At 45.2% G+C, this 16,636-nt stretch overlaps 2 protein-coding genes across 7 annotated transcripts; one reads left to right on the top strand and one right to left on the bottom strand.

Annotated features, from left to right (window-relative positions):
* Window positions 1–2,612: 2,612 nt before the first annotated feature.
* On the top strand, window positions 2,613–7,788 carry LOC115580902 (stathmin-4-like). Of its 3 annotated transcripts, XM_030415648.1 has the most exons (7): window positions 2,614–2,690; window positions 4,131–4,195; window positions 4,321–4,416; window positions 4,689–4,900; window positions 5,315–5,479; window positions 5,590–5,607; window positions 6,324–7,788. In XM_030415648.1, the coding sequence occupies exons 2-7, from the start codon at window positions 4,183–4,185 to the stop codon at window positions 6,330–6,332; spliced, it is 513 nt and encodes a 170-aa protein (XP_030271508.1). In that variant the 5' UTR covers window positions 2,614–2,690; window positions 4,131–4,182; the 3' UTR covers window positions 6,333–7,788. The 3 variants fall into 3 exon arrangements, with proteins under 3 accessions (XP_030271507.1, XP_030271508.1, XP_030271506.1); XM_030415647.1 differs by lacking the exon at window positions 6,324–7,788 and having other exon boundaries at window positions 2,613–2,690; window positions 4,692–4,900; window positions 5,590–5,931; XM_030415646.1 differs by lacking the exon at window positions 6,324–7,788 and having other exon boundaries at window positions 5,590–5,931.
* Window positions 7,357–15,319, bottom strand: il17a/f1 (interleukin 17a/f1). 4 transcript variants are annotated; one of them, XM_030415652.1, is made up of 3 exons: window positions 15,258–15,319; window positions 8,490–8,713; window positions 7,357–8,309 (listed from the first exon to the last, which is right to left on the bottom strand). In XM_030415652.1, the coding sequence occupies exons 2-3, from the start codon at window positions 8,702–8,704 to the stop codon at window positions 8,051–8,053; spliced, it is 474 nt and encodes a 157-aa protein (XP_030271512.1). In that variant the 5' UTR covers window positions 8,705–8,713; window positions 15,258–15,319; the 3' UTR covers window positions 7,357–8,050. The 4 variants fall into 4 exon arrangements, with proteins under 4 accessions (XP_030271512.1, XP_030271511.1, XP_030271510.1 ...); XM_030415651.1 differs by lacking the exon at window positions 15,258–15,319 and adding an exon at window positions 14,378–14,436; XM_030415650.1 differs by lacking the exon at window positions 15,258–15,319 and adding an exon at window positions 14,162–14,362.
* Window positions 15,320–16,636: the final 1,317 nt, after the last annotated feature.

Raw genomic sequence — 16,636 nt, 5'->3', positions numbered from 1 at the left:
AAAGCTGCTGCAGCTCTTCAAAAAACATTATTCTGCAGATGTGTTGTTGTTTCTGCTGAATCCTGATTTGACTTTCAAGACACACACACACACACACACACACACACACACACACCCTGACAGTGGAGCTCTCAGCTGATAGGCTGCAGATGACATCATCAGTTGGGATGTGGAGGTTTCTCTCTGTCCTTGTTGCTGCAGCCTCTCACTCACCTTCCACCTACACACACACACACACACACACACACACACACACACACACACACACACACACACACACACACAAACCTAAAGCACTGCAGTAGCATTGTAGCCTAAAACACACACTCAGCTCAGCATCCCTGTGAAGCTGTGTCCACACAAAGATAGAATTACAAGAACACACACACACACACACACACACACACACACACTGCAGCTGCATTACATCATCTGGTTGAGTGTGTGGAGGAGAATGAGGAGAACGAGGAGAGCAAGGAGGAGGAGGAGGAGGAGAAGGAGGAGGAGGAACAGTGTGTGAGAACACCGTGTTCTGCTGTGGTGCATGATGGGAGCTGTAGTCTCGTCCTCCAATAAAAACATGTGATTCACAGATTTCACTCAAATGTGAAACAAACAATATTTAACCTCAAACTCACATCAAACAAAAAGCTTTACTAATCTAACACAGTGATGATCTGAGCAGTTTATGTTTTAGGTTTAAATGTGTTTATTCTTCAACTGGATTCATTTCTCTGCTGTCAGTTCACAGGATTCCTCGATTTGTGGTCTCAGATCAAAACAAACTGAGCTGCTCAGATGAATGTGACGGTACTTCACCTACAGGTGGCGCTACAGCAACGTGATGCATTTTATACACCAAATATCAGATAATTTAGGATGTCAGAGGATGTTCATCAACACGGCTGCTGATCCCGTCCAGTGAAGAGCTCCAGAACAAAGTCACCATGAATCAAACAGCCGCAGAGTTTTTACTGATAAACCACATCTGAACTTTTATGAAGACTCCTGTGAGCGTTGAGCCTCGATGGAGCCGCGAGCGCTGACTGAATGAAAAGTGACAGACAGTCGAGTTTGGCCGACAACTAGAGCAACAGATGGAGGCGTTAACACACACACACACACACACATACAGATCTGTGTGTGTGTGTGTGTGTGTATGTGAGATGAGTCAGGATGAGTAACAATCCGTTCTCAGCCTTTAATTTTAGCGCTGACATTTCCTCAGAAGCACATCGACCCCACAAACCAGATCAGACCAGATCCAGTTTGATCCTCGTGTGTCAGAAGTTTCTCTGTGATTTTGTTTTCAGAATTTCTTTATGAGACTTTAAACGTTGTCAGATTGAAATATGTGTGTTTTCATGTTTCTGTGTTCCTCTACACGCTTTAAACAACCTGATCTCCAGGATCAATGTTGGCTGAGTACGTTTCTGCAGAACCATGAATAAGTCCAAACACGGTTCTGTGTTTGTCCTCAGGTCGGGTTCAGGCACCTGAACCGCTTCAGCTCAGGGTCAGAAATCATCAGGGTTTAAAACATCGAGCAGTGAGACACAAACTGCAGTCTGCATCTCATTTACTGAACAATGCACTTCTAAAAATATAAAACAGAAGATTATTGCATCGATCATCAGCAGAGTTTGAGGAAACCTGCTGAAAGTGAATCTTTATTATAAACATCAGAATATTTTCAGCACCACGTCAGTTCATCTCTTCACTGCTGCAGGTGAAATATTATTATTATTATTATAAACTCAACACGACACGTTTATAAACACATTTCAGCAGACATATTTAGATTTAATGGAAAGGACCGGTGCAATAAAGTTCTGTGGCTCCGGTCCGTCTGGTCCCTGGGTGCTACGCTGCTCACGGCTGGTACCGGTCCATGTTGTACACTGGACATGTGAACTACAGATTGTTCTTCTTGACTGTTTCTGTCTCTTATTCCATGTTGTCTTCTACATTCTGTTCCTTCTGACTGGATGTGATAACATGCAGATAAAACAAGTCGTAGGTTCATAATTATGACAAACTTTCATTTTCAGACAATAAAAGAACAAAATGTGAACAGAACAACAGCAGATCTGCAGCACATGACCTCATCAGTGACATGTGATCGATCAGTGTCACAGTAACTGATCAGGTTCCCGTAACAGAGCTCGTTCCATCTTAATGACCCGGTGGTTCTGATTCTGATGAAAACTCTCTGATCAGGAGGATTCCTCTGAAATAAGAACCTCCACTGCTCCTCCTCCTCCTCCCCCTCCTGCTGCTGCTCCTCCTCCTCCCCCTCCTGCTGCTGCTGCTGCTCCTCCTCCTCCCCCTCCTGCTGCTGCTGCTCCTCCTCCTCCTCCCCCTCCCCCTCAAGCTGCTGCTCCTCCTCCCCTCCCCCTCCTGCTCCTGCTCCTCCTCTCCCTCCCCCTCCTCCTCCCCCTCCCCCTCCTGCTGCTCCTCCTCCCCCTCCTCCTCCTCCCCCTCCTGCTGCTCCTCCTCCCCCTCCCCCTCCTGCTCCTGCTCCTCCTCTCCCTCCCCCTCCCTCTGCCCTGCTGGACCAATCACAGCCCAGTATCACCCCGGCCAATCAGATCACCCGTGGGTGATGTCATGCAGCAGGCTGCTGTTTGGTGCTGATGCTGCTGAGCTGCAGATCTTCAGTCTGAACAGAGACCGAGCATCACTGCAGGGTGAGTACACACTCTCTCTCTCACACACTCACACACACACACACACACACTTTGTATGTTTGTGAGTGTTTTGTGTTATTGTGTAGTTTCCTGCATGTCTGCAGCTCCGCCGGCTGCAGCTTCTTTTAAACAGACAGAACTGTGAGCAGGTGAAGCAGCGTTCTCTCGTCTGGTTCTGTTTCTCCTCTTCGTTCTTTCGTTCGTCTGCAGTTTCTTTTTCTTCGTCTTCATCTTTTTCTGTCTTTGTGTCTCAGATCTCTTCTTTTAATCTGCTCTTAGTCTTTGTGATCAGTTTGGTGTTTGAGCTGCGTGCTCGACTCTCTGCAGAACGTGATGCGCTCACTGGAAACAATGACATCATCGCTTAGACCCTGCACACACACACACACACACACACACACACACACACACACAGGCCAGTGTTCACACTGTGTCTGCAGCAGCTCTTTAAGGATAATGGAGTGGAGAATAGACGACTGCTGTGATTGTTGGTTTTCAGTCTTTTGGTTTGTTTCCTCTGAGGTGAAAATAATCAGTTTTTTATCTGTCTGAGTCTCTTTGTGTTGTTCAGACTGAAGAATCAGCTCAGTTTGGCATTTGTCTTTGTTTTGCATGTTGCAGAGATTCAGTATTGATGTAAAACATGCAAAACAGACAGATAAATGATAGACAGTTAGCCTGCAGCTGTGTGGAGGTTGGTTGGTGGTGTTTGTGCTCTGAATGTTGCTGCTGCTGAGTTTGTTGTGACTCAGTTTGACTGACGGGCCCTCTGAGCTGAACCTCCTGCAGCCGGTCGTGTCTCTGTGTTTACTGCTGATTCAGTCTTCGCTCATCAGCTGAAGTATTTAAATCTCCTGGAGTCACAGCTGCTGAATCAAAAACAGATCAGACTCATATTTATAGGAATGACTCAGATGATGGAGCTGCAGTCTGACCTGTGAATCAGAATGCTGTTCAGTCGCAGAGACAGATCAATCATAAGAAAAACACTTTTTTATCGTTTAACAGAGAAATCAGGTAAAAGTTGAGTGTGTGAGCTTTAGATTCAGAGCTGCAGGTCACATCTGCACAATCACAGATGTTCATGTTTGTTCAACAAATGTGAAAACACGTTTCAAACTAAACGAACCTGAAACTCCAGAATGTTAAGATCAGTTCGTCTGCGTCTCCCACTTTTTGTCTCCCTTTATATCCTGAAGTGTTTTTTGTTTCTTAAATCATCCAAACGGAGGCTTGCTGTTTTAATTTCAGCTTTTGTTCCCTGAGTTTCGCCTGACAGGCTCCGCAGCAGCTCCTGCAGGAGAGGCTGAAGCGTGTCGAGCCTGACAGGCTTCACTCAGGGAACAAAGATCCTACAAGTGTTTCAGTTCAGTGTTGCAGTTATTCTGCTGAACTGACTCGACTGTGTTTGATGAAGTGTTGTCGTGTGTGTGTCCTCAGGAACAGACTCTACCTCACCACAGTGTCTTTGACAGCGGACAGCAGCAGCAGGATGACTCTGGCAGGTAAAACCTCACTCACTTATACCTCTGACAGATATGAGGTGATGTAAAGTGTTCGTTTGACTGAATCGGCACATATTTATGGCTCAACTGCAGTTTTTCTTTTTCTCGGTCCCTGAATGTTCCAGCATACAGAGAGAAGATGCGAGAGCTCCCCCTGGTGTCTCTCTTCTGCTCCTGCATCCTCCCCCAACCCAGAGACGCCACAGCCGACAAGAAGGAAGGTCAGCAGCTCTCTGAGTCTGTGTAGATGAAGTTTCCTTTAGATTCATTATAGAACAATTATCAGTGGAACAGAGACATCATTAACTTAATGACTCCAGTCACTGCAGGATTCTCCTTGTTTTGAAATGTAAAAAACAACCAAAAGATTGTTCTATAATGACCCTGCCTGTGTGTTGACTGCATGTGGGAGTGAACCCACACAGAGAATCATCAAAGTGGACGACTCTCTGTCAGATGGTGGTGAGTTTATCGTCTCGTGCTCTTCTTGCAGCAGCAGGCGTGGTGGACTTGAACCTGTGCAACATCCGGGACATGGAGGTGATCGAGCTGAGCAAGCGGACGAGCGGCCAGGCCTTCGAGGTCATCCTGAAGCCGCCCACCTTTGACGGTGGCCCCGAGCTGAGGGCCACCACGCCGCCACGCCAGAAACCCTCGCTGGAAGAGATCCAGAAGAAACTGGATGCTGCTCAAGAGAGGAGGAAGGTGTGTGGAGCGCTGGGGGTTTCACAAAAGTCAGGACAACAGCAGTCCACTGATTGTTCATGTTTGATAGAAGAGTCTCAACTGAGCCAGCAGCTCAGTGAGGCTACACTAACGATGCTTCAAGCTAAACGACAACATCAGAGATGATTTCATACCACGATGAAGGAAACATGCATGTCTGTGCAGAGACAGTCCTAAAGTGGGTGTTGACATATTTTAGTGTGGATGAAAAAGTAGTGGACCAAACGTTGACCCCTGAGGAACCCCACAATCAGCCCAACAAGAAACAAGTGTTCATACCTGACAGACACGTAGTCACACAGCTGAGACAACAAGTGAAATGAAATCTGTTCAGTAAATCTGAAAGTTAAGAAACTGTTAGCTGACTGTAACCCTCCCTCTGTCTCCCTCTAGTGTCAGGAGGCAGAGCTGCTGAAGCACCTGGCCGAGAGGCGGGAGCACGAGCGTGAAGTCGCTCAGAAAGCTCTGACCAAAGAGCGCCAGGAGCACCGAGCCGACGCCGTCAAGGAGCAGCGGCAGATGCACCTGAACGCCTCACAGGAGCGGCAGCAGGAGGAGGTGAGGACGCAGGTGTTACACTCAGTCTGCACGCTGACTCAGAGACGACTCAGATTCTGTGTCACGGAGACAAATCTCTAATATCAGTTTGTGATGTTTGTGTCTTCCAGGACAAGCACAGTGTGGAGGTGAGGACGAGCTGCAGGAGCAGGAGGGATTCTGGGTAGACTGACACAGAATATGAAGACAGCGATATGACGAAAATAAAAACTCTCACTTAGCATTTTTTAAACATTGTTAGATCTGAATCATATTTCCTAAATTTAGATATAAACATCGGTTGGACTTACTTTACTTTCAAATAAACAATATGAACTAAAGTTCACTACATGGCCCAAAGTATGTGGACACGGATGCTGCAGCCTGATTTCACCATCATCGTCATTAAAGGTGCAATATGTAAGAAACAAGTAGCCAGAGTCACCGCTAACTGTTGCTAACTGTTGCTAACTGTTGCTAACTGTTGCTAACTGTAGCTGTTAGCTGTTACTCTGCAACACAATACACAGACATCATGAGACGTTATTTCTCCACATTGTGTTTCTGTTTTAAATGTTTTAAACTAAAATTACATACATATTGCACCTTCTGCTATTGCATGTTCCGCTCAAACAAGCTCCAGTACTCAGGTTCAGTCTTTCCACCAGAGGCTGGAACTTGTGCTCCACATACTTTTGTCTTTATTGTCCAAATACTTTTTATTGAGTGTAAACATCAACAACAACAAAAAACTTGTGAAAAAAACACAATTTAGCGAAGCCAGAGTCAAGAAGGTAGATCCTGTGTACTGTAGTTAGCATGTGCTAGCAGTGTGCTAACCTCACCCCCTGTCCTCTGCTGCCAGGTGTCTTGATGGCCTGATCACAACACAAGCTGAACATTAATTGGAAGCCATTTTGGAGGGCTGATGAGCTGAGGATTGATGTGCCGGCAACCCGGCGCTGCTCCGACTTGGAGACTGACAGGAAGAGACTCTGAAAAGAGTGAGAGAAGAAGAAAAAGAGGAGGAGGAAGAGGAGGAGGAGGAGGAGGAGGAGGACTGAGGGCGCGTCTCGACCTCCTCTCTACAACCAGGACTCTTCTTGATGAGATCGGCTCTGAGAAAAACTTGGACGCTGCAGATTCAGTCATCATTAGATGGTTCACAGAGGTTTTACTGTGCTGTGTTGCCATGCCAACAGTGCCAGTGTGTTCATGTGTGTGATTGTGTTCGCATCGAGGATTTAACGCTTCACAACGATCTATCAAAGCTGCACCCGACCCAACAACACCAGAACCCGGACCCAAAAAACGTCTCCACGTCTTCCTCTGTAGCTCCTGAGAGAAAAGCGTGGGCTGGACTTCCTCCACCTGTCAGGAGGTCCACATGGAGTCCATGCTGCCCGGACACAGCTGATCAGAGACAAACAGCTCCACCTGCTGGACAGTGTGCATCTTTACACCGACTGTACAACTACAACAGGAAGGGCTTGATCAGTTACATGAGGCTCTTTAGAGACTTCCAGTGGCAGTGAAATCAGTCTGAGCAGTTTTAAGTCAAGAATGACTCGTAATTCAGGTCGAGGGCAAGTCAAGACCAGAACCAGGACAGACAGAGAAGTCAGCTGGACTTGGACAAGACCAGATACAGTTACAGGCGAGGTTACAGTTACAGTCCCAGCAAATGAAGACAAGTCAGAGTAAAAACACTCGCTGAGAAGAGCCAAAGCAAAACTGAAAGTCAGAGTTCGTGTGTTACAGGAATGAGACGAGATTGATCCGAAACACAGACGACAGGAAGACGAGTGCCAGTCCAAACACAGACGAGACGTTCAGATTCAAACACCCACAAAACGTTCCTCTTCAGCCCCTTTCACAGCCCCACATTTTCATTTTCATTCATTATATCTGGATTCTTCTCATATTTCTGAACGACGCAACAATATACTCAAACTAGCATGTTAGCATTTATGCAGCCGTTTGAAGCTAATGTAAGCCGAGGCACCAAAAGTCCTGCTGGATGAGACTCCTGCTTTGTGACAGCAACAGCAAACAGTCGGTAGCTCCTGTGGCTAACGTTAGCGCCATCGCCTGGCATCACACACACGTCACATCCTGCTGATACGAACGGACGAGCTTCACTGATGAACGACTGATAATCACCTGTGTGCATTGTTTACAGCTACAGTGGTGTGTTTGTGTGCGTCAGTCTGTTTCCCTGGCAACGTCATTGTATAGGAGTCAGGGTGAGATGATGATGATGATGATGATGATGATGACAATGTACAGAAATCACATTATATTTTAAATCAATAAACGATGACACTTTAGTTCTTGGCTCAGTGTTTTTATTGAGTCGACACTCTGAACTATAAATACAGGAACACAACATCACTAATAAATACCTGCTGAAGATCAAAACACTTAAATAAAAATGTCTTTTAAATAAAACATAAATAGAACATTATATATGAAACACATCCATTAATAATCTGTCTGCTCCTGAACTTGACTCCAGTGTGTAGTTGTGTTTGGAGATGAATGGTACCAGTACCGGTCTGACCCGGTAGCCGGTCTGGTCTCTGCTGCTCTTCACTCTTGGCGCTGGACGATGGGTCGGACGCAGGTGCAGCCCACAGCGATGATGCGGGACTCCAGCCGGAAGTGGTAGCTGTGTTCCGCCCCTGGCCCCGCCCCCGTCGACCTGACTCGGCGCAGCAGCATCACCTGGCGCATGATGGGTCTGGACTTCAGGCTCAGGTCCTCCTGGCCCTCCGAGTCCAGACAGCCGTCAAGCAAACAACGAGCCTCGGCCAACGCCGGAGGAAACAGAGAGTCATCGTGGGTGTTGCTGCGGACGGAGAGAGAGAAGGGTCAAAAAACTGTAAACGTCAAAGTTCACAGGTGAAAGGACCATTCTGCTGTTTTCTTCACACGAGCTCATTACAAGAGATGGACTGGTTTCCGTGTGTGTGTGTGTGTGTGTGTGTGTGTGTGTGTGTGTGTGTGTGTGTGTTCAGTGTGTTCTTACTTGTACGTCCACGGGGAGATGGAGACGTTCTCCAGCGGCCTGATGGGTTTGCTGGGAACCAAAAAGCTGGTGTCAAGCTGCAGGGGGATGGTTTCTACCACCGCACCATCAGAGGTCTTCCTGTGTGCCTTCAGTGAGTGTCTGGATTGGCCACCACCTTTTGGCATGGCTGCTGCCTCCGTCATCATCATCATCATCATCATCATCGCCACCATACAGACGGCCTGAGGAAGAGGAGGAGAAACACACCTTCAGACATGATCTTCTTCTTCTTAAAACAATATCTGTGTTTCTAGATTATATTGTCACTTTGTGCTTCATGAAGAAAATAATAATATTTCAAAATAAAATCAACCCTCAGAAAAAAACATACATTTCACATTTATTGAATATGAATTACAGAAACAATTTCACATTAAGTGAAATAATAAATTATAAATTTCACATTTGCTTCTTTGTCAGCAGAAAATGTTAATGCATGTTTTAAGTTGCAATTAACCATTTTCACATATAATCATAAACACAACATCAGTGAAACATCCACCACAAAATCTAAAATGTTTGACTCAATGTGAATATTTCTTTTGATTTATGAAAGTCTTAAATATTACATAATCCATGATTTAAATGTCTTTGTTACGTCCTTTTCTGTTCGCTCTCTAACAAACACATAAAATCCCCCAGAATGTTTGAATACATTTGAATAAACTAACAAATAGAAAATAATCCAACATCTTTCATTCATAAATCATAAAACGTGTCACTGTTCCCTAACCCTTCTTGTTTCCATGGTAACAGCAGATTTTTACATCAGCATCACTTTTCATGACTTTTGGTTTTGTTGTGACAAAAACATCAGAAGTCCTAAAATGCGTCACGTGACTTGATGCAGCCTCGCAGATTACTGTCAGTACACGTTCTGTTTTATTCCTGGTTGGTTTATGAATAAAGAACTTTGTATCAGAACTTCTTCATATTCGTGTTTCTCTCTGAGACGTGAGTTTGAAGCTCGAGATCTTCTCCTGAACTCAGATTCACTGCGCAGGTTTACATCAGAAGATGAAATGACAATCTTACCGTCACTGTGGAGGAGTTCGCTGCTGAGAACATGCTGACAGTTTGGACTTTTCTGGTTCTTATTCTGATCCGGATTGTTGGACGTTCTGCAGATCTCTCAGACTGTGTCTGACTCTTTAGGGTCCACGGGCTCTGCTGGATGTTGGGTGAGCTCTGATATTTATCCTGATCAGAGCACCGTGTCAGCGGACACGGACTTCCGCTGATGACTTCACCATCTTTCTCTTTTTCTTTCTCTCTTTCTGTCGTTCTTTCTGTATCAGTGCGTCTTTGATCCTCCTCTCTAAACCACACAGATCAGACTTGCATGACGAGGCCTGATGGTCGACCCACTTTCCCAGTCGGTGTTGGAGTTTAACCTCTGTGCACGCTAAAGTTGCAGGTTTTCTAGGTCATCTGATCGTCGACAGCATGAAGTCTACAAACATCACGTTACAAAGGTTCATCAGGTTTAACGAAACCTGTGAATATTCTTCTGCTGCGAAGAACGAAAGTCTGCAGAATTCAGCAGAATCACTTTACTTGTGATGAGTCTGAGTGTCTGTAGGAATATATTCACAATAACGTGTTCCTCCACAGAGTCGGCTGGTTGAGTATCTCAGTGCAGACAGACCGGACAGTGAACCCAGATGTGCTGACTTCACCGTCACAGACTGACTCTGGTTCTGACAGCTGAACCCACAAATCAGTGCAACATGGACGAGACACTTAGTTTCTCCATAACAGACTGAGATGTTAAAACCAACGGTGGGCTCTGGCCTCGCCGTCGAGTCTCCACTGTCCTCTCCACCGCGTGACGTGAAGGTCAGTGTGGTTTCTGGGCTCTCTTCATCAAAGGTGTCGCCTTTTAGTATGTTGATAAAGGAATCTGCGGAGGCCAGGTTGGATGGAATGATAGAGCAATCTTTATTGAAACAGATCTCATGCCTGCGTCTGAACCAGGCGGCCGCTACCTGGTATTTGCAAATCTATGACAAAGTTCTGCCCAATGCTTCGCCCTTCTCTATCAGAAATTCTATCGCCTTCGATCTCGGAAATCTACAAAATGCCACCACCCTTCTCTGCTTCTGCGAGCTTGTCTCTCCATTCTTATATGGAAATGTATACATTAAGTCAGCTTTAAACAACTGGGATGAGAGATAAATTCAGTTTTAGTGCTCCAGACAGGCCTGTCCTCAAGCTAAACTTTGCTTAATTGCTCCGGGCCCCTCGTCATGTAAACATCACATCAGCCACATCTCTTACCTCACAGTGAGGGAACACAAACTATCCCAATTAAAGCTTAGCTCTGAATGTATAACTGTCCAGACACAACACACAAGACAATAAATAGCAATAGAGACAGCATTACAACACAGATAGACGAGGACGAGTGCATGAAATAAAATACAGTGCAGGATCACAACATAGAGACGCCAAGATAGGCAAGAGTCCAAAAGTCCAGTGTGCAAAAGAAGCAGAAAGTGCAACAGTGACGTAATTTAGAGCAAATTCAGCGTAATTAATGGCAGTACAACAAAAGAGTGTTTGTAATGTTTAGTCCTGTGGTGGGAACTCTTTACCTTCTACCTGAGGGTACAAGCACAAACTCTCTACAGAGGGGTGGTCATCACTGTCCATGACGGCCGGAGCCTTCCTGAGAACGTGACGGTCGTATCAGTCACAGAGTGGAGACTGCTTCACCTCTATAACCTCTCCAGCAACACTAACAAACCGACCGGCCTGTTTCACTCAGCAAGGTTAAGGTTGACAAACAGACAATAACAGAAAGAGACAGGACTGACTCAATAAAAGATTTATAAAACAATGTCATCATTTTTGTGCTCACATTAAAGGGATATTCCGGTGTAAGTTTAATCCATGGTCTAACACACCGTGAAACTGTAGCCCTGTGAGTCGAATACCGAGTGCAGTGGAGTTCTGCAGCTCAGTGATCATCATTACTGCGGGACTCTACTGCACTCGGTAATCGACTCACAGGGCTTCCCCACAACAAGGAAGGCTTCACGGGTGGTGAGTTTTGTTTATCTATTCCGACAAATACGGCAACTATATCAAATGTTCGATGCCTCGAAATATGTGCTGGCCCCCTGTTTCTCATGTTGCTGAAGTTTGGTGCTGTTCTGAGCATTATTTGTGGCTTTTTGGTGGCGGTTTATATTTGGATCCATTTACTGCAGTGTATTGTTGTCGTGCGGTCGTTTCTGAGGTTGATAAAACTCCGTAAATTAGCGGTCTGCTAACTTGATCTCTCCAGAGGGAGTCTAACACAGTTTCACGGTGTGTTAGACCATGGATTAAACTTACACCGGAATATCCCTTTAAACGTGTTCATTTCTCTTAAAAAAGTAGAGACGCTGTTGGACCTTCTTATGGACTTATCGCCTCTGTGTTAGTCTGGAAACAGAATTTATTATCCAGCACAGTTCCTCTGTATTTGTAGCTCTCCACTAGTTCCACCTCCCTCCCTCTGGCTCTGTTGGGTCAGAGCAGGATCAAGCAAATCAACTACCATGTCCTTAGTTTTGGACACGTTGAGTTCCAGATAGGACTCTTTACACCAGGTGACAAAGTCATTCACCACTGGGCCATGATCTACTTCCCCTCCCTTTAGCAGGCTCATTATGACAGAGTCATCAGCAAACTTGATGATTTGTCTGTAATCGAACTGACTTCTGCAACTGTTGGTGTAAAGAACCAGAGAACCAGAGGAAGAGCAGAGCTTTTCAGAGGAACACCACTGACTCTGACACACTGTGACCTATGTGTCGTAAAATCATCGCAGCTGGCCAGTACCTGACACCTGACATTACCCACAATGCAGCTCAACCACCAACACTTGGTGTCTTTTGTCATGTAGAACAAAAAAATGAAGATAAGGAGTTCATGGTCACTCTCCATGACGAGAGGATGACACGAGCAGGAACTGAGTCACATTATGACATCACCTGACTTCAGATCCTACATCACAGCTGCTTTAATGTCTGATGAAACAGGTAAGATTTCCCAACATGACAACACAGCGGTCCAGCCCGGGGCCCCCTGACTCACTCGGGCCCCCCCCCTCTCTTCACCTTTGTTTGCTCTGTAAATATGCTGAGACGTCGTGCAGCGTCAGGATGTGAGCATGTTGCAGAGTCTGACCTGGTTTACAGTCGTGTTGTGACTCAGCTCGGTCCGGTTCTCTGAGGGCTGCTCTGCCGGCTCGGCTCTGACCTGGTTTGACTGGCAGGTCGATGCTTATCAGTGATCAGAGAGACTTCCTGCTTCCTGTGTGTGTACAGCAGCATCTTTTCTGTGCTGTCCACTCGTCTCCACGCTCACAGGTTGTGATAGAAATGTTGTACTTCAAAGAGAGATGTGAACTGAAGTCTTACACAGGAATGTTCAATGTAACTGTTCAACATGACCTGTAACCTGTGATCTTGTTTTACGCCATTTTATTACCTATGTCTGGTATTGAGTGACCACTGAAGCTTAACTCTTCCTTATCACTTCCTTCTCTGTGGAGTATTCCTTTAAGTGCAGGTCATAAATTAGGAACTAATTGAGTGAAAACACACCCACAAAGAGGGATATATACCATGCTTTTCTCTTCAGATATTGAGTCTTCACTTTGTAACAGACCTGCATGTTGCTCTGTGAATGCTCCTCTTGTACAAGATTAAAACCTTGTTTGAATCTTGAGCTGACTCCGATCTCCTTCCTCCAGTTCTAAATTATCGCAGAATTATTTTAACACAGGCCGTTTAAGGAATCAGGAGAGGAACCTCTTTGTTTCTTTGACTCACTGAGCAGCAGACAGACACCAGAGACACACATCACACTTACTGTTGGTGTTTATGTGTTCACAGTCATCAGTTATTTAAAATAATCATTGTTTACCTGCACGAAGAATCTTTCACTTTCAAAAATGAATATCTCCACTAGTTTCACTTCATCGAAACTACATTTTGAATGTTCTGCATCACATTAATGTTGTTCTGTCACATCGACAGCTGATCCTGCACAGAAAGTTAAGTGCCACACACTTTGCAAACATGAGGACATTCACATGTAAAAGTGTCAGTATTCATGTATTCTTTAAAATAATTATAGTGATATAGTGTTGTGTTTATTTCTCTGGCTGTAATATCACACAGTGGTTTTACTACAGTTGGATATTTGTGATGTGTTGACGCTGATGTTTTCCATCTGTCACCTTTTATACCTGCTCACATCTGTGTCGGGCTCAATCAACCCTGCGACACACAGAATCTGCTGCTGGCTCGGCAGCGATGTGAACACGACGCCCGGTGAACACCCTGTCATCATCATGACGTGGACCATCACACCCTTTATTTGGAGCGCCGGCTTGCTGTGTGACTGACACACTGGTGCAGCTTTATGTCGGAGCTGCTTGGTTCTGTGTGAACGAACAACGGCGGAGAGTTGTTGATCCGCCGCTGTGATAATGTGGCTTCTCTGTGTAAAAAGAGCGACTGGTTTAGGCCCACAACATCTTTAGGGGGCTCAACAGTAGAACCAGCATCCAGGTCCAACACTCAATGATGTTGTTGATGATAGTAAAACAACTTCACCTTTGTTTAACTTACCATTCATGTGTGTTACGTGTGAGCCTGCAGCTAACAGACGCTCAATAACAGTCGTAATGTTGAGAAGCTGAAGAAATCAACCAGCCTGATCACATGCTCGTTACTCAGGAAGCCTTCACAAACACCTAGAGACCATCCTCTGATGGGACCACACCAGAACCAGAACCAGAACCAAACATTAAACCTGCTATAGTTCACTTGTTTCACCAAACTCACTTCTCTGATGTCATCTGTTCCCCTGCACCAATCACGTCCCAGCAGGTATGATCCAGACACAGATGGTCTCCAGCAAGTCATTCAGCTCATATGTGGGGGAAGTGGTGGGGTGATCCCTGGAGCGTCTTAACATGCTCCACATCTCACACCAAAAGTTATGCAACATCAGCAGACACCTTAGCACACAGCACTGTAGCGTGTATGACTCAAACTGAATAAAAAAGTAGTTAAAACAGTGTGTTTGTGCAAGCAGCTACTTACTTGTTTGCTGACATCCGTGTGTTCCGGTAGCTAGACCAAACTAGCATATCCACCGAGTGTGCACTTAACAGGCTTAACAGGCTATTGTAAGGCTCATGGCTCATGACAGGCTGTAACATGGACATGTACATTATGAACAGAAACACGAAAATGCTGGAATACGTTTCCGTCTCCGCCAGTGAGGGAGTAAGTGCACGCTCGACGGATTGACTAGTTTGGTCTAGCTACCGGAACACACGGATGTCAACAAACAAGTAAGTAGCTGCTTGCACAAACACACTGTTTTAACTACTTTTTTATTCATTTTGAGTCATACACGCTACAGTGCTGTGTGCTAAGGTGTCTGCTGATGTTGCATAACTTTTGGTGTGAGATGTGGAGCATGTTAAGATGCTTAAAACACAGTGTGAAGTTCTTACCCCATGCTGTTAGCGTTCAATGCTAAGTCTCCGTTCACGGAGCTCTGTAATGGCTGGACCAAATGTGTTCGCGTCTTCGGTACTGGCAAGTCAAGGGTAGCTTGAGCAATGAAGCTGCATGTTTAAATCGACCGAAGTTCTCCTTTAATGAACACAGCGTTCAACATTCGTGCAACTGACATGATATTTCAAAATCTCACCAAGTTTCCAAGATATGATCTTATCGACACTCGGGCTAGGAGACACTCGCTCACATCGATGCCATGCTTCCTTCAGCGATTAATCAGATTTGATGTGCTGACTTGCAGCTAATGAACCGGATGCATTGAGCTTGTGGTCTTTTCTTTTAGACAAAGAGAAGCCACACTGGCTCTCCGGCATGCCATCGTGCTGATGCACGCTGTGCAGACACATGCAACCTTATTATTTGTTATGTCCCGTTTGGGCTCCGATAAGCAGAACCTGAATGTATTTTCAAATGAACCCAGTACTGGTAATTAAGAACGCGTTTCTAAATTGGAACCGAGTTTCTGTTCCCAGCTCTCCTCATGTTGACCTATTCTGAGTACAGCCACAATTTTGCATATTTGTCATGAACTGAGAGATCTTAATGACCTAAATGTATTTCATGTTAACTTGATCTTTCTTCTTGTGTTCAGCCCACAGAGTCTCCTTCACACGCTCTTACAGATAATAAGGCCAGAGTTTGAGTCTGTGGGCGGTAAACCTAAAACTTTTTTCGATTCTAATTTTCATTCACAGACTTCCAGCAATGGTGGAATAAAAAGGGGGGAGAAAAGAAGGATGATGTCATGTTTCTGCCCACCATCAGAGAAAAGGGGGTCACAGTGACTTCAGGAGTTTCCACACAGAGACCAGAGGAGGGTTCACGTTGTCCCCAGAGGAGCCGTGTCGTCCTCTCACTGAGGTTCTGATCGATCAGGAAGCTCTTCGTCTCTCGAGGACTGTTTTTGTTGCTGCTGTGGTGACTGGAAACAGCTTCTGTGCAGCCGGGGCTTTCTGAAGCCGCCGGAGTCTCTGCTGTGGTCGCTGTCGACCACAAACTCTCTGACATCCAGGAACACGACGACTGATTCAGTCTGACTGACGCTCCCTCCATCACTCCTCACCTCCTCCTTCACACTTCCAGTCAAACTCAGAAATGTGCTCTGGCTGTGATTGGATGATGGTTAAATGGTGAAGACTGATTATTGGCTGATCTATAACATCATCAACATTGGATTTGTGTTTGAGCTACATGCACAGATTTAATATTTAAATTGATTTTAAAATGATTTACATCAGTCGTTTCCAGGGATTCTGCGGCATAAATCAAGTTTCATTTTAAATCAAAGCTGTGAACAAAAGTAGATCAAAAAATATGTTTAATCTTATCATGTTGTTCTTTATATATATTATGTGCTAAGAGAAGCACAGTTGGTTACGTTACAATGGAAGGCCCCTGTCTTCTGTGCATCAACAAGCATTTATAATCAATATAAAAACATGAAATCAACAGTTTATAAGAACTACAATGTTGTGATAATGTGTCTACTGTATAAACATGGTTAAATACAGT

The sequence above is a fragment of the Sparus aurata genome, chromosome 4 (assembly GCF_900880675.1).
Source record: "Sparus aurata chromosome 4, fSpaAur1.1, whole genome shotgun sequence".
In the NCBI taxonomy this organism is placed as follows: domain Eukaryota; kingdom Metazoa; phylum Chordata; class Actinopteri; order Spariformes; family Sparidae; genus Sparus; species Sparus aurata.
The sequence above is the reverse complement of the archived record's forward strand: the minus strand, read 5'-3'. Positions and strand labels throughout refer to the sequence as shown.